Source organism: Eutrema salsugineum, unplaced genomic scaffold (assembly GCF_000478725.1).
Source record: "Eutrema salsugineum unplaced genomic scaffold, Eutsalg1_0 scaffold_10, whole genome shotgun sequence".
NCBI classification, from domain to species: Eukaryota; Viridiplantae; Streptophyta; class Magnoliopsida; order Brassicales; family Brassicaceae; genus Eutrema; species Eutrema salsugineum.
The window spans coordinates 10,932,426-10,959,759 of NW_006256908.1; the positions used below are offsets into that span (position 1 = coordinate 10,932,426).

Here is a 27,334-nt window from a genome sequence, read left to right on the forward strand (position 1 = left end):
ATCAGGGATCATAAGAAGGCAGTTATGATGATGATTGAGTTTGTTGAGCTTATGAGCTCGGAAAACTCTATAACAGTATAACTCCTGTCAAATATTGGACAATTGTCTAGAAAATATTTTGGCTATTCTGTGGAAAACTCTATCAGATAACATTGTTTTTGTTTCTCTCTCCAAAATTTTCACAGTATGTAAAATGGTAAAAAAGTTTCATTAATGTCACAAAATCTAGTAGCTGGATGATCCTTTGAATTTTCCACTATCATCAAATACCACCATTGTCATTTCGTAATACAAAAAATAATTTTAAAAAAACTCTTGCCTAAGCCTATCTAAAAGTTGGAAAGGTTACATTATGAATGTGAAACCACAAGAGAGAAGCAGTGTATCTCTCGACTACTTCTCTCTTCATTAGCTTATGTACAGACAACACTCCAACAAATCTCTTTGCAACCATTTTTCCATAATCATGATGTGTTTGAGGTTGATGAGGATGCATTATCTTTTATTCTCCTCTCGGCTGCTATAGCTGCAGCGAGTGAGGGCGGTAGATCTCTCAGATTCTTCTGCCTATCTCCTATGTTTTCTTCTGTCTGTTCTGCTTCTGCTGCTGGTGAAGCAAATAGAGATTCAAGATCTCTTAGTGTCAGAAACTGTTGATCTTGATTCTTTGTATTCCTGCTGCTGAATGAGCTTACACTTGCGTTTTTACTCCTGTTCAGCTTGTTGATGCTCTCTTCCACAGTGCCCGTTACCTAGTTTTTCCAAAAAAGAGAGGTCAAGATCAAAGAGAATCACCTAAGGCAAGTTCTTGAAGCTGTACAAAACGAAAGTGACATGTAAAACAGATACACGAACCAGAAAACGATGAACTAGAGTAGGCTTCTCTTGTCCAATCCGGTGAACACGTCCAACAGCTTGCGCTTCTGCAGCCGGATTTAGAAGTGGCTCCACCAGAATAACATGCTGTGCTTCCAGAAGATTAAGACCATTGGCACCATGCTGCACTAAAAGCAATAGGACTTGGATCGATTTTGCCTCTTTTTTATGGGAGTTTGTCTTTTGGTCTTCTTTCTCGGTCCCCTTGAATTTGCTAATGGCCGTCTGTGATTTCCTGCATTTCCATGGAATCATCGTTTTAGAACTCCCTTAAGTAACCTATGCAACACTTATTAATGAATTTCCCGATTGAAATTGTCGCTACATTACCTGCCACCTTTCATCCGGACGAAAGTGATTCCATTGGCAGCTAAGGCATGTTCTAACACATCAAGAACGTCGTTCCAGCTGGAGAAAACCAGAACTTTCGATTGCGGGTCACTTGACTTGATCCATAAGATTCTTCTAGTAACAGCTTCGATCTATCCCAAAATAATAGATGAGAAAAAGAAGTACTACACTACTACTTCTTGTGCAGGAATCTTAAAAGAAAGGAAGCTAACCTTAGTTCCATATGAACCATGAACAGCCAGTGATTCTTCATTTTCTTTGTGAACGTGATCTGACGAAGAACCGTTTTGTCTGTCATCAGCAAATGCAATATTTCTAACATCTGTATGCTGCCTGCATATTGGACACATCACCCACTTTTGCAGAGTTTCATATCCGCGCTCGGTCATGGCAAAAAAACCTACGTGGATGAAAACAAAGAAGAAGATACTGTTAACATTCTAAAGTGTGGTTCAGGAAATCAACGAGACAGAAAGAAAAATCCGAGGCACGAGAAAAGTGAGTGCATGTGTGCATGAAAGTCCAAATTCATATGATCAAGCAAACAAAAGATGTCAAGTATTTACAGTTACAGCAAGTGCTGTGCGCGCACTGGAAAACCATCTTCTGACTTCGTATATTTTCATGACAAATCGGGCATGCTTCCTCTCGCTTTAGAAGGTTTTCGCCTTCCTGTTCAACAGGATCTAAAGCCTTAATTGTTTTCTGTATTGGTGAGGAATGATCTGGACTCTCTGATTCTTGTTTCTGTTTGGATTTTATCAAACTCTGAAAAGGAAACAAAAGAAGAAGATTTGTTTTATGTTGTATACAAAGTCAAATAAAGAAAGGAGAAGCACGCAACATTTTTTCAAGCGATCCAATTATAGTCAATCACACAAAGAGAAACTTAATTATGAAAATATAAGCTTCTGGTGAATATTAGAAAGGGCTAGAGCTCTGGAGTTGTAAGTTCAAAACAAATGTGATCTAAACGTTAGCAGCACAGACATTAATGACTTATCTGCATGGTATATAAATAGGAGGTCTAATAACAACACCAAGGTTACATATTTACCTTCAAATAACGAAGTTTCCCTTTTATACTAAGCAACGAGGATTGAGCCAAAAATTTGTCATTTGTGTTCTGCACGCTAGCAGCGTCCAACTCATCCAGGCTCAAAGCATATATCGACGTGTCATCTTCAGATTCTCTAAGCTGTAATCTCATTGTCGCCATCTTGATCTCATCATAGGCACGTAAGAGGTGAGCTTGAGCCCTAGCCAAGAGCCTTGCATGTGCATATTCCTTCCTCATCGCCTTAATTAGATAAGGAAAATTGGAAATGTCAGAACCGTTTGAAACTTGAAAATGAAAGATTAGTTTACCAACCCTTTCTATATTTTAGCAAAGGAGATCTCTTGGACAATACCTCAAGGGTTTGTAAATGTTTTGTGGCTGCCAGTTTGCTTTCCCTGTCCAAATAAGTTTTGCAATGGTTTCTAATCACTCCAAGAACTATCTCCGTCTCACATGGAGATTTTGAAACCTATAATCAGAACAGGAAGGGCATTCGTATTACACCGAGACGATCGCTGCAAAATCATATTATTTGACTTTTCAAAGGTTTTTACTTTTTACACAGAAGAGAAAACAGATAACACCAAATCAATAAAGTTCAACATAAATGAGGTTATGCTTTCTTATCATTAACAAAGAAGAAGACTTATTGGAATAAGACCAAATCGAAACTAGATCAGTGACTTACAATCACGGCGTCACCAGCATTTCTTTTGGTGGGTTCCTCATTATCACCATACGAAGGATTTAGATCCTTGTTTCTCGATGACAAACCAACAAAGAAAAGATTAAGGGCAGATCTCTTCTTTTGGAAATCTACTTTCTCTTCTGCAGACGCATGTTCCATTACTCCCCTCCGAGATTTGTTAAGACGGAATAGCCTAGCCTCATATTCCTGGGAGGATTTTTCAATACATGATGATGGTAACAGCTTATATATATACCAATAAAACCTCGTATAAGCGCGCACAAGCAAAAGAAGCAAACCTGGAATAGTTCATCTAGCTCACAATGTATACACGTCGGGCCATCATCTTTCTTATTACAATACTTGCAGCTACCAATACGCTCAATATCCTCCAGTTTCGGTTGCTCCATAGTCTGGTCAATCTCCATAAGTTTATCTATCACTGTCTTTCTAGAGCTTTCCAGCGTATCCATACACGTCTGCAGATGAAGTTTCATGCCATGTATGGTTCTAAAGCTGAGATCAGGGAACTTAACAGGTTAGTTCTTAATGTATTCGAGTTATGTGCACCTTAATACTGTAAGCTTACAAAGCAGAAAACAAATATAATGATCTAACTTTAAGAAATTCACCTCATATAATACTGAAATTATCATGATAATTAATCTAGTCGTTTAGTAAAGCTAACAAGTCTGTCAGGTGGCTCGTTCCGATAACTTTGCAGGCACATGTGAATTAATTAGTCAAATGCAGAAAATTATGTAACTAGCAGATGGAAAAAGTACTCTCGCACCAACAGAAGTCATGAAACTTCAATTTTAATGCACTAACCGAGAAGTTGCTCTGGAGGAGCTTGAATTGTTTAGGCTTCCATGGATGGCCTCTTCAATCTTCCTGGTCAACTCTCTGGAGAAGTCTTTATTCTGTTCAGCAAGTTGCAGGGCATCCAACCACCAAATTGAACGTTGTTTCCCCATGTTGCTCAATGACTCGGAAACCTTGAAATTGTTTCGATTATTTAGCATAGCATCACACAATGTGAGCTCCAGGAAATTAAGTGATGGCTAAATATTTAACGTGCCTGATCTTGAAATTATGTAAACATGGATTATACTGACTCTTTTGCTAAGAATACAATTAGCGTTAAGCAAGTTTTTAGAAGATTACCTGATTGTAGGATTTTCTGAATTCTTGCTGTGCACCAGAAAGCTTTGAGTTAAACGTGGATAAATACTTGACTTTTAATGTGTCACAAACTATATCTAGAGTTTTGCACTCTTCATGATACTCTCCATCCTTCTTTAAACCACTGTCTCGAGCATTGGATTCCAACTGCTTTGCAGTTTCTGAAGAAACATGAGATGAAGTGTCGAGCTCACTGATCCTTTGCCTTTTCGCTGCCCGATGATGATCGTCATCTTTTACATCTATTTTACTTTTAGGTCTTCCTGATGCAGAACGTTGTTCTCTGCAGCTTTCGACTAGTGGTAGTATCTCAGCTAGATTGTGAAGAATATGAATATTCAACAATGGATCAAGACGAAAATCTTCGGCGTGCTCTTCAGTTATATTTAATGCTTCCTTGTATAATGATACAGCTTCAGAAAATTCTTGCTTAAGCATGGCAATAGCAGCAATCCCATTTAAAGCAACAATCAACACTCTAAGAGCTTCTTCTCCCTCGCTCTGGGTCTTTTTCACAAGGACCTAAGAAAAACTTCGATTAGCACAATAACTAAGGAATATCAGAAAGGTAAATCTTGCAAACTCACCATTAGAATTTCTTCCATGGTCATTGGAGTATGTTGCAATGAACGTAAACCAGAACTCCCTACTTGCGGGTGGCAGCAAGCTTGGCGCAGTTTCAAGAGTGATTTCAACAGTTTTGCAGCTTCGGCGTGAGTTATTAGAGGATTATCAGCAGAACTATGACCTGTAGATTATCAAAAAAATGGGATAAAAATTTTAGCAGCCAGCACAGAAAGTAGCGTCAAAATTTCTGTGAGAGAACTTAAAGAGGCAAGTAAAGACAAAGGTGGAAAGTGCAGAAGACACTATTCGCACCCCCATGGTACCTCTTTTGAGAATATCACGTTTCAAAGTTTCCATAACTTCACGGGCATAACTCACACAAGTTTCATGCTGCCTGCTATAGAAGTGTTCTTCAATTGCAGAAAATTTGAGCAAAGAGACGCATTCCTCTTGAGGTGGAATTTGCAACTCATCAGCAACATGGAGTTTTGAAGAGCGCCACATAACTTGTTTGAAAAATTTATGCGTAAACTCCATGGCCTTTGCATCTCGCCTCTGAACAAAGAAAGAAGGTTGTTAGGCAAGAGAAACCATAAAAGGTACAAAAATGAACTATTTTTTCTACTCAGACCTCATATGGGTCACTTATAACTTCAGTCCACCATCTTGACACATCGAAAGGATTTGCTTTGAGGAAACTCAATAGGCCAAATAAGTCATCAAGTTTGCGTTGTATAGGAGTACCAGTGATACACCAACGGTGTTTAGTATATAATCTCAATGCCATCTCTGTTGCAGCAGCAGCATTGCTCTCCACCATCTGGGCCTCATCCAAGCAAATCCTCCACCAGAATATTCTGGTTAGTGGAGTAGGAATAACAGGGTACCTATCACAATACAGCATCGTTACTCAAACTTTCCAAAAAAGCTTTTCAGTTGCATGAAATCAGAAGATATAACAACAGTTCTATCAGATTCAATGTAGTGTTTTTTAAATGGCTCTTTTGAATACTTGAGTATGAAACTAATCCATATTCATATTGGCAAATTCCTAGAAATGTTTCAATAATACATTTTGTTCAATATAGCAGATATGATGAAAGTTCATCATTTAATCAATAATGCGTGGGATAAAAGAATCCAAAATATCACCAATCGCACCTTTTCTGGAATCTAAGACAGTGCCGGTCACCATCATGCCTGTCGCAGTCATGTGTCAAGTCCTCTTTGAGGACATCATATGTAGTTAAAACGATATCAGCATTGAGGAGTTCAGTGATATCGATCGTAGGTTCTTCAGAGAGTGAGGCATTCCTCACACCTTCATAGATACACGTTACCAGAGAACCCAAGCGTGTATGGCTACAACAGGACATATGAAGGAAAGAAAACATTACTAACATTACATGATAGGGAGATAAGATAAACAAAATTCCGACTTGTGAAAGTCATCTCGTTAAGCATAACAGAGGGAAGAAAAAGGTGGAGAAGAATCTGATACCGTGTAATCTCGGAATGCCATTGCGGTAATATAGGAGCTGGACAGACGATAAGAGTGGCACCCGTAGAGATGGGAGAGGCAGTGACTTGTAGAAGTTCAGAGCACATTTGGCAAATGTATTCTCCTTGTCTGACAACAATTTTCACTGCATCTTTTTTGCTCTTCTTTTGAGATACATTTTCATCTCTATCTTGACCAGCTTTCTTACCTTTCCCTTTAGGTGAATAACCTACACAGTCGGCATGCTGCCACGCATCACACATGTCACACTGTACCCAAACTCCTTTGTATTTGCGACTTTCACTGACAGCTCCACATATGCACTCAACACGTTCTCTTTTCAATCTTTTCAAGCCAGTTTTCCAGTCTTCAGTAAATGATGACCCATTAGACACAGATATCTCATTCTCGTCTGGTTTTCGATGAGAAAAGATGCAAGCAAGTAGTTCAACCGTTTTTCCCAATCCCATTTCATCTGAAGCATTCGTATTTGACCACATTAAGAATAAAATACCACAGAAGTTAATGCGCAAAAAATATGAGGGGTAGATAAAGCCAGATACACCATCTAGCATTTAAGTTGTCTTAAAACACAAAGTTCGGAAATTATTCTTCTGAACAAATTTTCTGATTATAGTACATGGAGGCAAAATGAAGCTGCAAACCATTCTTACCAGCAAGGATACCGCCCGGAATTCGAGGTGAAAAATACTCTGCTTCCAATGAGATATTCCCACTACAACCAAAACACGACAAATGGACCAAATCAATTTGACTTCTTCTCTAAACAGTTGGAACTTAAGTGAGAGAGACTTCGACTATATGTTGTACATTTGAGAGAAGCTAGCACTTCAAATTGATTTTTTTTTTAAATAAAAAAGAGGGAAAGGAACCAACCTGAATGGGTTAAAGAACATTTTTAAGGGAGAGTCAAGAAATCCAACGGAGATAGACAAAGGTGAAATGAATTGGTTGTCTTCCTTTTCTCCCAACGATATTGGATCTCCTCTCTCTCGCTGCACCATCCAATAAGCTGCACGTCGTTGGTACGGCCTAAGTTCTGGAAGCAAATCAGTTATGTCATCTTCAAGCATCGCATCCGTCCTGAATCAATAATATGCTAATAAGTTGGAAAAATAATATCAGACATTAACGCACACAAAGAAGAAAAAATTGCTCTACTCACTTTGATGGCTTTATGGCTTCATAAAAAGCAGCAGCATCAAATCTCGACTGTTTACTAGAGTCTGGAGTTTCAGCTTCTGTCACCATCGATCTCTCAACTTCCTTCACGTTAAATTGTGTCCCATATTTAGCCTCTGATGTCATCACCTCTGGTCTCAACCAAGACATGACATGAATCATACTCTTTTTCCATACTTGCCTTGTATTCTCAAGAAGCGAATCACAGGCGTCAAAAGCCTGCTGAAGCAACTCAACTCTCACTCCAGGAGACAACAATCCCTCATTACCCGGCACAAGCCTTAAAGTCAAAAACTTTATACTTGCCAAATGAGCAAGACCTGAAACCCCTTCACCTGGACCGTCAAAACTTGCAGACCAAATCACTGACCCAGCCTCATCATCAGACACCTTTCTACCAACCAATTCCAATGTTATGTCACTGGAAGACAACACAGGCCAGTGACCAAGCTTAATCCGGTCAACAAAATTTGTCACATTGCATAGCCGAAACCGTAACGAGCAATCCATATCATGATCAATCTCAATGGGTGTGGAGGGTTTACTACTATTGCAGACACCTTCTCTTAAACTCAAATTCGTTAGAACAACTTCAGCTATATCAAAGTGCTGCTGCTCCGAAATTTGACTACTTGAGCATATGTTCACATAATATGGCTTATCGATATCTTCAACATTCTTCCCCCGAGAACTCTCCGCGTCGTCGCCGGATAATTGCTTACTATCGGATTCTGGACCAGTTTGTGTGATCAAACCCACCGAACGCTGTGGCTTGGATTGCTTTCTCCTACCCATCACTACAAAGCTAGCTAAAACAGAAACATCATTAATGCGGAATCAAATCTATAAACAAGATACAAAACCCAAAAACAGATACGACACATAAAAAGCTATGAACTTTATGCCAGTTTCAAAACACTTCTGAACTTCTAAAACATCACGATACATGAGTTATGTAATTTATACGAAAACTAGCTCAAGCTTAAAAAAGAGAAAATAATTTCGAACCTAGAATTCGGAAAAAAAAATCAGGAGTCGAGAATCGTCGGGGACGCTGGAGGAGTGAAATTCAGGCGCGGAGGAGAGTAACTGACCCGTCGATTTACGGTTAAAAACGAATCCCGGTTTATCTGTAAATCTGAGCGCTTCGGTCGCACCGACGTAACTCGGTCAACGTAATGACAATAATACACTCAATTAGTAAGTAAAATAACAATATTACCCCTCTTGAATGAGACAGAGCGTTTGTTTACTGTTTGCTTGTCTTTAGGATGCGATCCCAGCTAAACGGCACAACTGCAAAACCCTAATCTCGATTTCTCCGGTGTTTTTTTTTGGTATTTTTGGCTGTGATTTAGAGTTTGGGATTACTTGGAATTCGAGTTGAAGAGTTAAAAGAGATGAACAGAGGAAGAAGAAATCTGAAACAAGCGGCTTCAGAACAGGAATTCACGCTTGAGGAATGTCAGAGCATAGCTCAGGTCGTCTCTCTCAGAGGTTCCAATCAAATTGAGGTAGAAAAAACTTCTTTTTTCCATTTGGGTTTCACTCTTTTATGCAATCTCGCCAATTCCAACATGTTTTCTTTGGATTATTTGTCTCTTATGTTTAGCTTAGTTTGTAACTTTGTATGTATGTATTTACTTATCAAAGATTGAATTTTTACATCCCTTTCATGTTATAGTTTTAGGCCAACGAGAGTTTCTAATCGATTGTTCTTAACTGCTGTTTTCTTGTTGTCTGTTTGAAGATTATGGATGCAAAAGGAGAGAACTCATTAGCATTGTTTCCAGCCAAATTTCGTGAGAGCATGTGGATCAGACGAGGTAATTTTTCTAGTTTACTTTGATTGACAGAAGAAAGGAACATAAAATCATCGCTTAGTATTTGCTGATCATGCAATGTGCCTCAATCCTCGACATCTTTCCATATGATCTGGCTTTGTTTCTTTCTTGAGCGGTTAGATTTACTGCATGATTTGGTGAAGATGGACGAGTTTGAGATGGTGTTTTATGTTGTTTCTGCTGCACTGGATTTGCAGGAAGCTTTGTAGTGATTGACCATACAGGAAAGGAAAAGGCGCAAGAGTCTGGTAGCAAAATTACATCTATTGTCTGTAAAGTTCTATTCTTTGAGCAAGTCCGTCTCCTCCAAAAGTCTCCGGAATGGTAAAAGCTTCTTTCTTTTGCTGCTGTATATGAATGAATTTCAAGTTTATTCAGCATAGCTCATGTTAGTTTTGGATATGGTGAATACAGGCCTGAAGTCTTCAAAAATACTAAGCCCATTCCGGCTGATGAAAGCTCTCAAATACCCATCGCACAGCAAGAAGATGATGTTGAGATTGATTCGAGTGATGATGATGATGATGATGATGGCATGCCCCCATTGGAAGCAAACACAAACAGATTGAGACCGTTTGGGGTGCAATGTGATGCAGAAACAGATTCAGACTCGGATTCTGATTCATAGTCACTTCCGGTACATTCTACTGTTATGTAGAATTCGATTACACTGTTAAATTCTACATATTCGGCATTTGATTTGAATTCGATTTGAATTCCAATAGTGTAATTCGATTACACTGTTAAATTCGATTACACTGGTAGAATTCGATTACACTTAATGCAATATTATATCGGCATCGCTTGTACTACAGTAAACCACACTTGTTGTTTTCATTCATTTCTCTGACCGTAGTGGTCATAAGCTTATAAGCGTCGAAACTAATTTGTGAAAATATAGAATTGCATGATTTTTCTGTCTTCCACGTACGTATTTATTAGATCTCTTGGTTAGTTGGTTTAGGCATCTCTTATCTTAAGCTGGGAGCCTGGGACACAAATAAAAAAATCAAAGGAATATTTTTGAACTTCTACAACAGTACATGTACGTGGAACGTGATATATTTTTATCTGTTATAATATACATAAACTCATGTCTAGTTATTAACTTTATCATGTGTAACAAAAAAAACTTTAACCCTGACCACAGAATGCTGAGCTGATGATCATTGAACTGTTATTGATCATGATCTGGATTGCTCGTTACGGTTTCGGCTATGCAATGTGACAAATCAGAACATCAATGAAGACTATCTTTATGTTGCCTTATCTTTTTATATTTCTAGTGAGTTGTTCAGAGAGTACTTAAATCATTTTTAAGGTAAAATTAGCATGATCGAAATAGATATCATAGTCACACTTTTTTTTTTCTTTCACGAGTGTGTGCCTCTCGAGCTGCTTCAAGATCAGTCTGGAGTTTGGTGTTGTGTTGTTGCAAACTTGTTATTTGCCAGCAATTATCTTTTAATCTTTTTTTATTATATCGAGAGAAATTTCAAATTTCGGTGATCGAACAGCTCCAGTTTTATCTTGGGGATAACACCAATCGAAATTTGAAATAGCTTGGTGATTAACTGACGTGGACATCTATCTGGTCTTCTCGGGATCACGTGTGCGGGAAGTATATTGCAAAATTACCCTTGTGTGTTGGTTAAATTAATGAAAACGCCATAGGCCGCATCGACTTTTGAGGCCCAGAAAGGAGAAAGTGTCGAGGGGACCGAGGCGCGTGAGGCCTTGTGGGCCTTAATTACGTGCAAGAAACGGCTCGGTCTTGTCTGCTAATGCTAGTGTTAATAACTTAAGACTTAAGAGCGTCGGCTTTTGTGATTAATTAATTTTATCTCGAAGGCAAAGATAAATACTAAGTATTAGAATTAGCAAAGATAAATCCCTAATAAGTATTAGAATTAACAATCGATGTCATCATGGTTGCATCATACTCCTTCGGAGATAAGCTGTGGAATGATAATAGATTCTCCTTACCGACTTAAAGAACCTTTCATGTGAGAGCTTCTTCTAAAAATCGTGGTAAAGTAATCGCATATGGGCTCTCATTTCCGTTACATACTCTTCGATAAACAATAATTGACGCCGGCGATCCAAGCTGGCTCCAGAATCAGTGGAGAGATTCTGGTTGAGTGATTCTAACTTGCTTCAGAATCAGTATCTTCGAATCCTAACGAGAATGATTCTTTCGATTGGATTACAATTCCGGGAAAAAACTTCTTGAGATTCTAGACTTGATTTGAATTAGATCATTTTTTGATAGACCATTATCATGGTTGCATCATTTGCTGTTGAGATTTTCTTAACCATATAATACACAAAATATATCCTTCTTTTCTTGTTAATTTTTGACACTTTAGAATATGATAGATAACTATAAAAAAAAGAATATGATAGATAACGTTTTTTTTTTTCATTTCTCTCACTTACCACTATTTGAAATAATCTTAATTACATTACTGATATTGATTACACAACATGTTATTCAACACAGCTTTTAATTGGAAGTTATAAATTGAGCAATTATTACTGTAACATTTAAATAAAGATTTTGGTCAAAAAACTTATCAATAAAGAAAATGAAACATTTTATATTTCACTCTTTCACTACATATTTTCTTATTTTTTATCCTCATATCAACCTAATAATTATCAAAAACAATTAATTTTTATTGTTGTTTTTTAAATATAATCATCTAAATACTTTAATATCAGATTGAACAAAAAATAATACTATTATATATTTCACAACTATTATTTGTTGTATACAATCAAATTTTACTATAGGTGCTAAAAAAATTATCTTGACTTTAACGTAATATAAAATTATTCCTAGCAAAAATATATAAAGATAATAATAATTGTTTTTGGAAATATGGTTGTGCAATGAAATTGAAAACATATAGTTTTATACAATAATAAATAAATAGTAATAATTTAATATATATTCTGTGCGACGCGCGGAAAATCACCTAGTTAATGATTAAAATAACATGATTTAAAAAAAAAACGAAACACTTCTTTCAGCAAAATTTGTAGAATACTACATGTTAAACAACAGCTAATTTTGTAGAATACTAAATGTTAACAACAGGGTTAACCACAACAGGGTTAATCTTAAAACACTTCTTTGAAAAAAACAAACACTTCTTTAAAAAAACACAAAATTAGCTGTTATGGTTAATCAATACTAAATCTCCCACAAGCTATCGCATTGATTAACCATAACAGCTAATTTTGTAGAATAAAAACTTGTCAAAAACAACGTAGGATCTGACATAGATAGTATATGTCTCTCTGAATTTGGGATATGATGTGCATTTACTATGAATAAACCGGTGAAACCAAAAAACATAAGTTCTAAACCAAAACACTTAAATCAGTAATCACAAATCAGTGTAATACTCTTTGGCGATGATCTACATCAAAGATTGGATGCAATTTATTTGTCGAAAGTTAGCAAAAAAAAAAACTGGGTTTTGAAAAGATTCAAGGTGTTGTTTTTATTATATCCACTGATGAGTATGCAAGATCTGGAAAAAAAAGTGTTCAAGTTATCTGGGGAAGAAAAAAGGAATTAAGAGCTCTCTTTTTCGAGCTTCTCGATCTCTTCACGGTGCTTTCTTTCAGCTTCTTCAAGTTCTCTTTCAGCGTCTTCTTCCTCTTCGATTCTGTCAAGATTATCGAACTCCTTAGTTGCTGCCATGGCTTTCACAACAGGGTCTCTTAACTCGGAGATTAAACCACCACCGACTCTGTACTCTTCTTCATCGCCAATCAGAAATAACCGCTGATCAGGACCAGACGCCATTGGAATGTCCACCGCCAAAAGCTTCATGTCATACTGAAGAAACAGAAACACGATCATGATTAAGTACACACAACAGAGGGGGCATAACTGGTAATAGAGATTCTCTGGTGATATGACAAAACTGAAATCACCTAAGAAACTAGGCTGACAAATGTCCAACCAAACATTTGCATATTCATTACCCGAACTAATATGCTGAGACCCATCCACGCTATCTTAAAAACTACTCTCAACCAAATGACCAACCAATTTATATAATCCACATCCTTATAAACCAAGCCATTGCGTACTGCTCTCTAAATAGCTCACAAGAGCTCAAATCTGCTACATTCAGTCCTAGGCTAGATATTCAAAAGCTTATCATAATCTTAAGATTACATCGTGAACAAACATAGGAGAAGGTTGTGTAAAAGGGGAATTGCGGAGTTGAGAAAGTAAAAACCTGGCCTTTCTTCTTCTTCACTTCGACGCTAACAAGTCCCTTTCTCTCAGAGCCTTGAACAGGGAATAGGAGAAAGCATCGTTTGCTCCTAATTGTTGGTTTGAATTTCTTGAATGTTATGCCACCACCTGACATCACATAAGCTCGTAAATCTGATCCTGACAGAGGAGCGCCCATAACTTCAAGAATTTCAGCTGCCGTATTGATCTTTCTCATGGTCATCCTGTAAACTTTATCGGGATTTATTGTGAACCTTGAGCGGAGGTATAATCCCTATTATTATAAAAATTGCAGATAGCTGTGAAGGAGTGATTTCTTTAAAATATAAGCCAAGGAGAGTGTAACAGCCACAAAACCATATCTTATAGCCGTTCTTGCATTACAGATACACAACATGTACAAAAACACTATGTCCTGTATTCCTACTAGCAATAAGACATTTAAATATCACCACGCAAGATTTCGCCTGTAAAGGAACATCAGTTAACAAGGAGAATGCAACAATAGCTCTAGTCCTGGTGGATTAAGCAACGCTATTGCATATAACAAAAGTTCCACTATCAACCAATAACCATAATTTGAAAACTACAGAGAAATTCCTGAAATTCGTTTTCACCACATGGCACTGAGCAAACATTGTAAAGTCAATCACTGAAACAGCGTTAAGAAATCGAGCGAACATTAAAGCACAGATTTTCAGGGCCAGTTACAGAGAGCTTACAGAAAATGCTACGATGGCTGAGGAGAGTGCAAGAAACCCATACTTGGCCATGCCTTCTGAGAGACCAACAAAAGTGCTGGCAATTCCAAACATAATCCTCCAAAGGAAAATACATACAAAAACTCCTCCAGCTCCAAATAGAATGAGACTATTCTTCTTCCAAAAGGCATCAATGTGCAACCCTATAGCCTCACGGTATCTAGCAAAAGTTGAACTAACAGCTTTCACAGGCCTATCAACAACCTTTCTCGCGAAATTGCCATCGACTTTTCGAAATCCAGAGCTTTTAGTGGAGACCAATCTAAACGCCGATGAATAGTTCACATTCACACGAGGCAAACCCAAAGCCTGCAACTTAGGATTGAGCTTAGGACAAGACAGAACCTGTGATGAGAATCCCACGTTTGTGGAAGTGGGTTTGGAAGATAAGCTGTGGAAGCTGAACCTAGGCTGGAGCTGGGGAACACTGTTCGAAGGAATAGCCGGAGAAGACAGAGGCGGTGGGTTTGACCGGCCGATGGTAACCGGGTTGACCCGACTGTAATGCAACCGGATAAACCCATGAACTGATCTAAAATCCGATGGTTTCACCATCCTTATAGCCTTTTAGATCGATCGCACAAACTCGAACAAAGATCCGAGCTTGAATCAATTGAAATGCGGATAAAAGATAAAAGGAAAAAGATTTCTAATAGGGATCAAGGAGTCAAATGGTCGCAATCAATCACTTGAAGAAAACCATCATCTTCCCATTTCCGGAGGAGCTTACTGAGTTCGTAGCGTCAATGGTGATCGGGTCGGGTCGGGTCAGTTCTGTCAATTTGGATCGGTTCAGCTCGACTGATTCGGGTCGGTAAAAGTTAATTTAATCCGGATCGGTTCGGGTGGAGGCCATTTATTATCGGGTGTTCTTGAATGAAGAAACAAGCAGCTACACACAAAGGGCCCACTCCATGCCCACTACTGTTCTGGTCGGTTTCGCAGATGACAGGTTGGCAGGGGTAAGATCGTCATTTTAAAATGTCCTTGTTGTGATTGTTGTCATTTCACTTAAGGAGAGTGGTGGCTACTGCTCCGGGACGAAGGACTACGTAATCTTTCTATCTCCATTGGGATAATCTTATATATTTGAATCGCATACCCACTTATATTTGTTTTCTTTGATTGAGATATGAGACATAGTTTATAGTTAGTTTGTTTTACCTCTCTATATATGCCTCTATATTGTGTAACTGATCAAGATATATGCAATTTAGTTTTCTTTTTCTATAGAAGAATCTTATAAATAATACTGAACTGATTAGGACTTTAGAAAAACAAAACAAACAAACACATGTAATTGATATGCATTTTATGAAATGTAGCCTACTGTTTGTTTGGAAAGTATCAAATTAACCACAGACCATTTTGTGTTAATTAAGGCATAAATAATTTGTGAATAGCTTAAGAAGGTTCACTACAAAAAAAGAATATATATATATATATTATTTGTATATACGATCATTAGTAGTAATTTATCGAAAAGAGATCTATCAAATGTAAGAACATTTGACAACAATTGATGGTAGAACTGCGATCCCACAAATATAATAATGTTTTCTTAGAACTTTTTCTTGTTGGAAGTCAAATGTGCAAGGAATAAGTATAATGACTCCATATACTGGAGATCTATATGTAAAAATTTTGGAATCCTTCCCCGAAATTTTCAGTAGTTAATTCTTGAGATGTATCTCTCTCTTTCACTCAGAGGAATTTGTGTTCACAAGATTGTGAGATTCTTTAATGGCATAAAGACAACGGTAATACTACTTATTTTTCGGGACCAATTATATTATACACTAATGATCCTCAAGTGTACAATAATATGATTTGCAGCTTAATCTTTGGTCCACTCGTTAATCTTTTGCTTAAATATAATAAAGATAAAGAGACCAAAGACTTAATTATCTAAATTCTCAAGCTCTTCCACCACTCATTCAATGCGATCCTTAAAAAAAAAACTAAAGAACCTTAAAAAGCTGGCTGATGACCTCTTAATAGCTCTCTCCCATCAAAAATCAGTTCACATCTGCGCGAAACACAACACAGTATTACACGAGTCAGCCTCTCTCTCTCTCTCTCTCTCTCTCTCTCTCTCTCTCTCTCTCATGTATATGTAAGATATGGTGAGATATGAAGAAACAGTTAGCTTTCCCTGAATCCCATGAGGACAATGACCCAACATCACCATGATCATCATCATTCATCATCAATCATCATCATCATCACCATCTCTTTTTGTTTGTCCCTTATTTGAATCACCACTTGCTAAACACCTAGTTGGTAGTGGCTACATCCACCTACTTCCCCTTTTTCCTATAAGTTACTATTCTTCTCTTATAGTTTCAACGGGGTTAAAAATATTTCAAAAAGAGAGCTAGCTAGGGTTTTCAGACAGCTCCAAAAACCTGAATATCCATGTAAGGGTTCTCTTTTCTTATCATCACATCTACCATTAGTCTTGACTTGCTTGAGATCTAATATCATAATTTTTCAATTTTCCGGGTTTAGGGTATTTTTTTACCTTGTCTTTATGATCTTTCTATTACCAACGTATGACTTATTTCAGATCTAATCGCTCTTTCTCCTGCCCGCACAAATATATATATATATATATATATATATATATATATATATATATTAGGCTTTTCATTTCTTGTTTTAGGGTTTTTTTCCCTTGTCTGAATCATGATTCAATAATTCTTTGTTTTTAAAAGCATATGATATATATATATATATATAAAACGAAGGGCATTGGATATGCTATAATCCATGAGTGATGAACAAATATGGTTTCTACACTTTATAGATTTTTTCGTCTTTACCCCTAATTGAAAAAGCATCGTCTTCACTCTGATTGATCTCTTGCACAAACCCGCCAGAAGCTGAGGATCTCATGAGAGATTTGAATATATCTTGTTCCAAAGCTTGTATTTACCAAGTGGTCAGATCAAATTATGTTTTATAATTATCTTCACATTTTACCAAAAAATTATGTTTTATAATTAGTCGTTCTATATACTTTTCTTATTTTTATTTTCTCATGATCTGCAATGGCTATGGTGGAATCTTTTCACACATATTTTGGACCTGTCTGCTTATGAATATATTTACTCAAGTAGTTATTATTAATGTTGTTATTATTATGGGAACTGTTCATCTGCACAGGGCTTACATCACTCACAAACCAATGTCAAAATTCTTTTTATAAAAATATAACTTTATTAAAAAAATTTTATGATTTCAATGTTTGATGAACAGTTCAACATTTGTCTCTCTCTTGGTAGCCTCTTCTTGACAAGACCCATCAGTGGTCTTACTTGTACTGTAAAGCTTGCTTCTTCCTGTGAAGTTTCGAACTTAACACTCAGCATCCAATTATCCAAACCTTGTAAGTTAACTCATGTATACAAATATACATATCTACACTTACATTAGTTGACATTCTAATTCACTGCTGATGCATTTATACATGCAAATAACATTTCAAACTAAATGTTCAAGGATAAAGAGGTTGTCTTGGTCACATTTGTCTTGTTGTCGATGGCCCATTATAAGCAGTAAATGCATGTGTTTTTTATACTATATCTCATGCCTATGTATATTTTTTTCTTCTGTAGAATCAACTGAACCCATACTTGCTTTTCATAAGTGTGGCCCTCTAGTATTACAAAAGTGTATATATATGTATGAATCGAGATTAATATAAGATAGATTTAGAAGGAGATTCTTTCAGTCCAGTCATGGATAGAAAATGAAGAGTGTAGAAATATCTGCCGACTCATCCACTCAAACACTCGTGGTGAAAAAACAACCATAAATTTTAAACCGCAGTGACTGTGTGAATGATGCGGGAGATATTTTTCATCCCTCTTTATCTGTGTTTGGACTGAAGGGAGCTCCTTCTTTCTCTACATTTATTTTGTGAGTATATAAGTATAGATTTGCATCTACATTACACGCTGACCTCAAGTTAAACCAACTTTGAGATAATGAATAAGCAATTGCATTTTTTACCTCTCGTTAACCACATTTCTGATGAATCTAAAGGAAACATAAATAATAACCATATTGTACTTAAGGATTTTATCCCATCCAAGTTCTGGACAGTCTAGCAACTACTCGCTAGGGTTGCATTCAAAGGTATGGTCATATTCACCAGTAAAGCTTGCTTTGAAGGATATATATATTCTGATTCTAAGGTATATCTTCGGTTATGACTAATGAATACAATTACGACGGTCTTTCTTGAATGCTAATACTCTTGTTATTGGGAAATGAAATGACACGTCTATATTATTATTTTTCCTTCCTAAATTATATAACAGGTTAAGAGATATTTATAGAATATATTATATAGAGGTCGTGTTCTTGTTTTATTCGTAGTTTGCAAAATAAGTAAGACTTTCGTACTTGTAATTTTGTATGTTCCCGATGATTGGATTTGGAGCCATGTATGGTTACTTTGGTTGAAAATCGATATATTTACATTAGACAAGATTTATTAAATTAGATATTTTAAACTTTTTTTTAATAAGTGTTGCCATGCTTACATTGTGGATTCTTAATTTCATACTTCACCCGTACGTCTCATTAGTCTCGTGATAAAGGCAGTTCATATATAGCTAAACTCTAAACTCATGTATAACAATGCTAAATCGATATTCAGTTAACTATATTGATAAACTAAAGTACATGCAAGTTGATTAGAGGAAGACGTTGTGTGAACCCAAAAAACTAGCCTAAGGGTCAGTGCAGTCAGTCCTATCAAAATTTAAACGTACTGGTCAATAATACACGCCTTTATGTGTATATTTTTATATATATGTAAACACGTCTTTTGGAAAAAATATATAGCTAATTCTTAATTAGCTCACATTCTCACAACAACGTCGCAAGATCTAGTCTCATTGAACCAATTAAAAATCCTTAAAATGGCATATTTTCAACTAATTTGTATAGAACCCTTTATTCCAAAAAAAGAAAGAAAGTAGATATCGAGTCGTTGCATTATGATCAAATATCCAACCGACAATAAAATATTAAACTTGATAGTAGTTCATACCATTAAGATTTATTTAATTATATAAAAAGCACATATATAGAATATAGTCCTCGTGCACGATCTTGAGTTTTTTTCTTTCTGTGTGGTATGAGCACGATCTTGAGTCGTTATTTAATATTATCTTCATATGTATTGCGTGGTTCATGTAGTATCTGCAATAATGCACATATAAAAGCAGGGGAGTGGATCTATATGGATTATTAATCAATTATCATTATCATCCAACTTGTTAATATTTTATTTCTTTTCAGAGAAATGGCATCATAGCATCATTTATTCGAAGGAATGGAATACTTAACAATATATTTGGATTAGGGTTTAGAAATTATTTTAATATAAGGCCGGTGGTTATCTGCCGACAAATTTAATGTTTCATCTTTTTACGTGTAGCCAAAACAAAATGGGTTTCAATTTCCCTAGAAAAGTTCCCGAACCCCATCACGTTTTAAGCTTCATGTACATCGAAAGTTTTCTGCAAGTAATATTCCCAAAATTCTTGGTGAATGTCTGAATGGTGCACCAATAAGTATATATACAAATTATGTAATTGTATGTTTCTTACAATTTCTGACGATGCAATTGAATTTTAAGGCTGAAAACTCGTGAAGCAGAATCAAAATCTTTTCTTATAGCAATACATAAAGTTCGAAGTGGGAGATTAGTTAATATTGAAAGAGATTGCAGAATTCTCACAAATATATATTCTCCATAGAAAGGTTCCAGAATTTAATATTGAAAGTATTTGATGCGACATCACTTATTGCAGTAAAAAAAATTCGTGAATGTAAATTCCAGCTTACAAAAATATCAAAAAATATCATTTTAGTGGACCTCCTAATTCTATTTCTTTTTTCCATTAAAGTCATTTTAGTAGTTTGTCATGACGTTTTATACTCTGATTATGTAACTTCGTTTTGACATATTAAAATATCATTTTTCATCGGAAAAAGGTTTCTAATAAGCTCTCTATTGCAATTTATGATAAATCTATCATGTATTAAAATAAAGTTGTAGTGAGTATAAACAAAATACTTAAAGGTTGTATTCCAAGCAAAAAAATTAGCAAATTAATTAGTCTCGTCCATTAGACTGTAATATATAGTATATACTGTATCATATAGTGACTGTAATATAAAAATCATGATTACATATCAAAATATTGCTATTGCATAAATTATTGTATAATATTGTGAATTATCGATGTATTCAAAGGTCAGATCCATATACGATAATGATCTAACTGTTATTCAATTATATCAACCTGGAGGTTTTTAATATATCTATATATATATATAACTTTAAAAAGTTATCATTAAATAATGTATCATGCATGCATGTAGCTTTTTGTAGTTAAAATAAAATATTACTATGATTGTGTATCTATTTAAAAATAAATTCAGCTTCTCAAACTTAACTTGCATGTAAGCCTCGTTTTATAATCTCTTTTGAGATATGGAGAAGTATACTACGATTTGAAAATGCAAAATTTTAGGAATGTTAACAAAATCGATTGTGAAATGAATCCTTAATGTGTAGAATATGAAGTCATAAGTAAAAGACGGTGCCGAAAACGTGGAAAAGTTTTGACCATGAAAAGAAAGTACTAAGAAAACAGAATAAAATTGGAAGAAAAATTAGACCATGAAAAGAACAAGAACACAGAAAGGTAGACGTTTGTCTACAGCATTTTTTACTTTATTTTTGATAAAGTGTTTGTCAACAACTTGCTATTAGTTATCCAAAAAAAAACCTACTTGCTATTAGTAAACTTACAAGATTAGAGAACTGTGGTGATGTTAACCATTACAAAGAAATACTAGTATTATTATGACACTAATTTAGCTTTAACTCAAACAGAATAAAGTGATAATTGGTCCATGTCTCCCTCTCTCGGAAACTGGTGTTTAATCTTTCTTTTAATTTTGGTGCGCATTAAACAAAGTGAGTGTATCGGGGTTCTCACTCTCCATAGCGATATCACTTTTTTCCCAAATATGGATTGGTTTGTCTTCATTGTGATTTTCCATTTTTGGTATAGACAGCCATTTTCACACAAATTGCAACTTGAACGCTAAATCACTACCATTGGTCAATAAATGAAGTCTTGTTGATAAGAAAAAAAAAAAACTTAAAACATTGATTGTCAAGAAATAGCATATTCAGTTAATGATTTTCTAATAATTTAAATTGTTTGTTAATCATCGTTAAGTATTTGTTTTCAAAATAAAATACTATAAAAATATTCGAATGTTAAGGTTTAAAAACTAAATAACATATTCGAATCTTAGAAACTGAATTTACAGCCAATTTTGTTATTATTACATAATTGGGCAGTGCCTAATTCCACCTTAGTATCTGCGATTATGGAGCAGTTTGAAACACACATCCTGGATAAAATGAATCTTTAGATTTTGTTTTTGTTTGATAACGTAATAGAAATCTTTAGTTTCAGTAGAGAATATTTGAATCAAGGACGGTTTCTCTAGATGTATGAATCTTTTTTTTTGTAACACCTTTATATTAATTAGCCTTCATGGCTAATTAACTATTTGTATTATCCGTTTGCGTGATGTATGAATCTTTATGTGAAAAAAAAAATTCAGGTCCATTTTTGTTGTTTTAATTAATACATTTCCTTTTCAGTTTTCAGTATTCCTTCCTATTGGTCAGTGGTCACTCGGTTATGCCTTAATCCAAAATTGGCCCGAAGATTCCATCCAGAAAATATAAACAACACGCTGGGTTTTCTACAATGTAAGAAACGGCACACACGTCAGATTTAGCTGATGGTGGCTAAAGGGCCTATAGCTCGCGGCCCACTTAGGCATATACTGTAATTAGCCCATTTTGTTTGTTTCGACTAAATTCCGAATAAATTAGAAGAGAAAACAAAAAAACAAAAAACAAACCGGAGAATTTGGACGAAGATGATAAACTTATACAAGAAGGAGCCGGTAGAGAAGCCATTCAGGAAAAATTCAGCAGCTCTGGAGCGTGTTCGTCATTGAAGCTAGACCTTTTCATCGTCGATCTCGTCTTACTCGTCGGCTCGTCGCGGTGTTTCGTTTCCAATTGGCGAGGATCGGTATAATCTCTTTGCTAACGTGTGAATCAAAGATCGTGTAAGATTTTTTTTCGTTTACTCTTCGATTTTCTGTTTTTAGTTTGATCTCCATATTCACTAGTATGCGAGAGTGCTTGTGAATTTTCCGTTTGTAGTGGATGTATTGTGAATGAGTTTTGAATTCACTTATCTAGGAGTTATGCACTGCAAATAGAGTTTTCCAGGTTCGATCATTGCTGATCATAATATAGTTGCTACATAAGCTGATCTTCGAAGCTCTGATTATGATAGATATGTCTGATATAATGGCTATGATGATTGGGAATCGACATGCTATCATAAGATGTGAAAGAAGCTTGTAAAGTCTTCTTGTATGAAGTATTGATCACACTCTGAAATATTGTTTATCTGCTCTTGCTTTGCATTGTTGCTAGGTACCTATGCTGATCCCATTATTTCTATTCTACTAAGTATCCCTGAATATTTTGTTGCTGCAATGTCTTTGATCTGGTTTTTGTTTGGATCTATGTATTAGCGCCACAGCGATATGATGATGTTTTGGCATGACTTAAACTTTTAAATTTACTATCTTTCAGGTCCAGTCTTTCCTCTTCCTGGAAATTGAAATCAGTCTAAGCTTTTCTGCTGGGTGTTTCTTGATATCGCAGGCCTTAGTTCTACTATTTTTTCATGGTTAATGATTTTGACATGAAAGTGGTGTAGCATTTCAACTGATCCAAAAAATGAGTTCAGCTGTAACAAATCCCCAAGGAATCATGCAACCAGGTGCTTATGCTGGTATTGACTCCCGCAGTAACAGCACTTCTGTTTCTTTTGTGCGTTCAGGATTAGAATCCAATGAAAGCGATGAAGCAGAGTTGGTTTCAGTGTCTTGGAACCAGGATTCCTGTTGTTTTGCTGCTGGAACGAGTCATGGTTTTCGTATATATAACTGTGAACCTTTCAAGGAAACTTTCAGGCGTGAGCTGAAGAATGGGGGTTTTAAAATTGTGGAGATGCTTTTCCGAAGCAATATCTTGGCGCTTGTTGGCGGTGGACCTAAATCTCAGTACCCTTCAAACAAAGTACTAATTTGGGATGATCATCAGAGCCGTTGCATCAGTGAATTTGCTTTTAGGTCTGAAATTCGAGCAGTGAAATTAAGAAGGGATCGGATTGTTGTTGTTCTGGAACATAAGATATATGTTTACAATTTTATGGACCTAAGACTTCTTCATCAAATTGAAACTCAATCAAATCCAAGAGGATTATGCTGCCTTTCTCATCACTCAAATACGTCTGTGCTAGCTTGCCCTGGTCAACATCGTGGAGAGATTCGAGTTGAACATTTTGGCCTCAACATGGTACAAACCATAAATGCCCATGACGCCAGTATTGCGTGCATGACCTTGACACTGGATGGTTTGTTGCTCGCAACTGCCAGTACAAAGGGCACGCTGATTAGAATCTTCAACACAATGGACGGAACTCGTTTGCAAGAGGTAGAGTAAATGTAAACTGTTGATTTATCCTTTCTGAATCCTTTTCCTTGCCATATGAGTGAATATTGATCACTACGTCATCTGTTTCGCAATCTCATAGATCAAAGGACATTGTCAAATCAGATGTTGAACAAATGTATCTGTTCAGACTTATGAGTTGTAACTGACAAACATGTAGTAAAAGCTCGCTTAAGTGAGGTTCCATTTCTTCCGGTGATAAGCCTTATGAAATTCGTTGATAGAAACTTATTACGAGTCAAATGCCACTTCGATGCTAATTACTAATATGTGCTAGATGCGATTCAATGCTGTTTCTTTACAGGTACGAAGAGGAGTGGACAGAGCAGATATTTATAGCATTGCACTTTCACCAAACGTGCAATGGCTGGCAGTATCAAGCGACAAGGGGACTGTTCACATTTTCTCTCTTAGAGTTAGGGTAGTTGGGGAGGATTCTCATTCCACCGAAAATGCAGCTCTCCTGACACAACAAACTTATTCTAATTCTTTGCAAGGCCTTTTTTCTCCAGCCACTGGTACCAATCCTGGTTCTTCATTGTCATTTATGAGTGGTAAGCAAACTATAATGCCTCATGAAATATGATGCCTTGCTTCTTCTTAGAGTTCCTTATGGAACAAAAGAAGAGGACCGAATTATTGTTCATTATTTTTTAATGAAACTGCCAAGAAAACATGATTTGATTCCTAAAAAACTAATTGGGTGGGAATATTGACTATGTACCTCTAAGTGCAAGAGATCTATGCCCTTCATAGTAGCATATTACTTAGATTATGCATTATATGTTATTCTTTCTCCTATCTATTGTCTCTCCCCTAAATGTAGAAATGGGAAGAATGGTGTGTGGAAATGCTATGTGAAACCTTGAAAATTCGTTGCCTCTTTCGTATTTAACACGTAGACTCCTATTGCAGGTGTTCTACCAAAGTATTTCAGCTCGGAATGGTCCTTTGCACAGTTTCATGTATCAGAGGTCACGCAATTCTTTGCAGCATTTGGCAGCCAAAACACGGTTGCTATTATCGGCATGGATGGCAGGTATGATTAGCCCACTCTGATTTCTCTTAGAATATTCACTTTGCTGTCCCATCACACTACCTAGAATCTTAAAACAGAGCAATTTCACAGTTGTACATATATAACCCACAGATGACAGATCTTTGCTCAGTGCTCACTTGCGTTTTCTTGGGCTCGCAGTTTCTACAGATGCAGCTTTGATCCTGTGAACGGGGGAGAGATGGGACAGCTAGAATATATCCGCTTTCTCAAGACGGAAAAGGGCCCGAGATAAGTCAGATTCGTGTTCCGACCACTCCTCTAAGCCTATGTACATAAACCATGTCTATGTAAATAGATTGGTGAGACTGCATAAGGTTTGATTCATTGCATATTGCTACTTCAAGCGAAGGACCTGCATTATTGATTGGGACTATGTACATAGCTACATATCAAGATTTCATCCCCACAAGTTTGCTTCTAAACACTATGTTATGTAAATTTTCTAATAACGCCATAGAAAATGTAATAACAGTTGATAAAACAAAAAAAAAATATGTATATTGGATCGGGGACCTCTTATCATATATCATTTATCAAATAAGAATAATCTATAATGTTTCAGATAAATCTCACAATACCGCTATATATCGGACCGAGCTGTTGCTGCTTCATATTATTATTCAGGACTCAGGATTGTGATCAAAATGGAGGATCAATAGAAAGGGAAAAATTTGGGAGAGGTAAGCTCGAAGGTAAGTCGAATCCACCTGACATAAACTCGCCGCCATAAACAGCAGCAGCAGCTCCAACTATTGCACCAGCTCCCAATCCAGCCGCGGAAATCCCTGGTCCAGGTCTTGCATATCCTCTTCCCGCTCCTCCATATGATGATGATGATGCAATATTCACAGCTTTCTCTGATCTCGGAATGTATGCAGGCATGTAGCCCGCGTTCAAAGGTGGTGGTGGTGGCTGCATTGGTGGTGGCTGCATTGGTGGAGGATTGTAAGGTTGTTGCATTGGTGGAGGATTGTAAGGTTGTTGCATTTGTGGGTTGGTGTTGTTCATTGGAGGATATGGCGGAACTGAGAATGGGTTTGAATTGTTTGGCTGGTTCGGTGGAGCAAATGGATGCTGTGATGAGCCGGCCATGTAATTTGGCCCTGAAGCGTTATAACTGGAGTTGTTCGAGAGCATGACTCCTCCAAAATCTCCTGTGCAAGAGAAGAAGAATAAGAAGAAGAAGAAGAAGAAGAAGAAGAAGAAGAATGTTGAGTTCTCTCTTTCAGACAAACCCATCTGGAAAACACTACGAGGATCTTCGAAAACCAAATCTCAAGTTCAAGAAATAGAGTTACAGGAAACTAAAGCAGCACCAAAGTTGGTTTCTTTCCTGCAGATTGATTCCATTTGATACATTCCCATATACATTTAGTTCATTTGACAGATTCAAGTTAGCTTCTCGTGACAAAGGTTTAAACTTTAATCTAGACTTTTAAGGACAAAGGAGATTGACAGTATCAATGATTCAGAGACATTACCGGTAAAACCCCCAAAATCCTCTCGTTCTGCAGATATACGGATCGACACATCGACAAAACCCTGAGGCTTGCTTGAGTTGGTCTTCCTAAGCTGATAGCTTCCAGTTTCTTCAATCACAGATTTCGAAGAACTCTGCTGCTTATACTTAGCTAGAAACTCCTTCAAGGAAACAGTAGCAGAGCCATGAAGCTTCTTCCTTAAGAAGATGGGTTCTCTGCTATAAACCTCGACGTGCAAAGCCGATTTCGAATCCTGAATCGCGGAATCACCGTCGAGTAAAGTCGCAAACTTTGTTCTCCAAACAGGATTGTCTGGTCTTGAAGCATCAATTGTTGTGCAGTACTTGTCTTCCGGATCAATCCACCCAACGGCGTACCATTGGTGTTTCAGTAGAGATGATCCGATTCCGGTTCTGACACGGAGCCCTCGAGCTGATATCAAACAGATTTCAATAAGGATTTTTCCCATTGATTTGGATTGGATTCGAACTCACGGATTTTCGTTTCGACGATGGACTGAAAGAGTGAAAGAGAAAAAGAAAAAAACAGGAGAAACTTCGGAGTTCGGACACAGTTTAACGACGATGACATAAAAAAGGTGGAAAATTGTTTTCTTTTTGATTTGGTTCCATAAAAGGATGTTACTTTGTCATAATTTCTGAAGCCTTTTACTTGAAACACTATGGTTTATGTTCAAAACCATACAAGTTTGACACTTGGATAATTTTGCATAACGCAAAGAACACTTGTTATAATTTTGCTCTGTAAAGATTTGTTTTTTATCAATCAAGAAGGAATTCTGTTATTATTACATACAAACCAACCTTGATTACAATCTCACACTAAA

The 27,334-nt window shown here is 36.5% G+C and overlaps 5 protein-coding genes across 7 annotated transcripts; 2 read left to right on the plus strand and 3 right to left on the minus strand.

The window, feature by feature from the left end:
• Positions 1-224: 224 nt before the first annotated feature.
• Positions 225-8,527, minus strand: LOC18027562 (E3 ubiquitin-protein ligase SHPRH). Of its 2 annotated transcripts, none has more exons than XM_006411281.2 (20): positions 8,440-8,527; positions 7,415-8,240; positions 7,126-7,332; positions 6,903-6,964; positions 6,229-6,703; positions 5,889-6,089; positions 5,359-5,614; positions 5,051-5,282; positions 4,748-4,908; positions 4,143-4,682; positions 3,807-3,973; positions 3,275-3,491; positions 2,976-3,182; positions 2,640-2,756; positions 2,285-2,527; positions 1,794-1,995; positions 1,440-1,627; positions 1,207-1,358; positions 856-1,111; positions 225-752 (listed from the first exon to the last, which is right to left on the minus strand). In XM_006411281.2, exons 2-20 carry the CDS (start codon positions 8,224-8,226, stop codon positions 465-467), a joined length of 4,983 nt encoding a protein of 1,660 aa, XP_006411344.1. In that variant the 5' UTR covers positions 8,227-8,240; positions 8,440-8,527; the 3' UTR covers positions 225-464. The 2 variants fall into 2 exon arrangements, with proteins under 2 accessions (XP_006411344.1, XP_024003661.1); XM_024147893.1 differs by having other exon boundaries at positions 7,415-8,236; positions 8,440-8,511.
• Positions 8,528-8,660: 133 nt separating this feature from the next.
• On the plus strand, positions 8,661-10,064 carry LOC18027563 (probable RNA-binding protein EIF1AD). Its single transcript, XM_006411282.2, has 4 exons — positions 8,661-8,945; positions 9,182-9,257; positions 9,473-9,599; positions 9,690-10,064. Exons 1-4 carry the CDS (start codon positions 8,832-8,834, stop codon positions 9,901-9,903), a joined length of 531 nt encoding a protein of 176 aa, XP_006411345.1. The 5' UTR covers positions 8,661-8,831; the 3' UTR covers positions 9,904-10,064.
• Positions 10,065-12,770: 2,706 nt separating this feature from the next.
• LOC18027564 lies at positions 12,771-15,004 on the minus strand. Its single transcript, XM_006411283.2, has 3 exons — positions 14,259-15,004; positions 13,538-13,810; positions 12,771-13,128 (listed from the first exon to the last, which is right to left on the minus strand). The coding sequence occupies exons 1-3, from the start codon at positions 14,850-14,852 to the stop codon at positions 12,862-12,864; spliced, it is 1,134 nt and encodes a 377-aa protein (XP_006411346.1). The 5' UTR covers positions 14,853-15,004; the 3' UTR covers positions 12,771-12,861.
• A 7,274-nt stretch (positions 15,005-22,278) lies between these two features.
• On the plus strand, positions 22,279-25,528 carry LOC18027566 (autophagy-related protein 18c). 2 transcript variants are annotated; one of them, XM_006411285.2, is made up of 5 exons: positions 22,279-22,484; positions 23,023-23,928; positions 24,251-24,500; positions 24,862-24,985; positions 25,145-25,528. In XM_006411285.2, the coding sequence occupies exons 2-5, from the start codon at positions 23,170-23,172 to the stop codon at positions 25,236-25,238; spliced, it is 1,227 nt and encodes a 408-aa protein (XP_006411348.1). In that variant the 5' UTR covers positions 22,279-22,484; positions 23,023-23,169; the 3' UTR covers positions 25,239-25,528. The 2 variants fall into 2 exon arrangements, with proteins under 2 accessions (XP_006411348.1, XP_024016717.1); XM_024160949.1 differs by having other exon boundaries at positions 22,279-22,447.
• LOC18027567 lies at positions 25,458-27,157 on the minus strand. Its single transcript, XM_006411286.2, has 2 exons — positions 26,488-27,157; positions 25,458-26,160 (listed from the first exon to the last, which is right to left on the minus strand). Exons 1-2 carry the CDS (start codon positions 26,954-26,956, stop codon positions 25,646-25,648), a joined length of 984 nt encoding a protein of 327 aa, XP_006411349.1. The 5' UTR covers positions 26,957-27,157; the 3' UTR covers positions 25,458-25,645.
• Between the last annotated feature and the right edge of the window lie 177 nt (positions 27,158-27,334).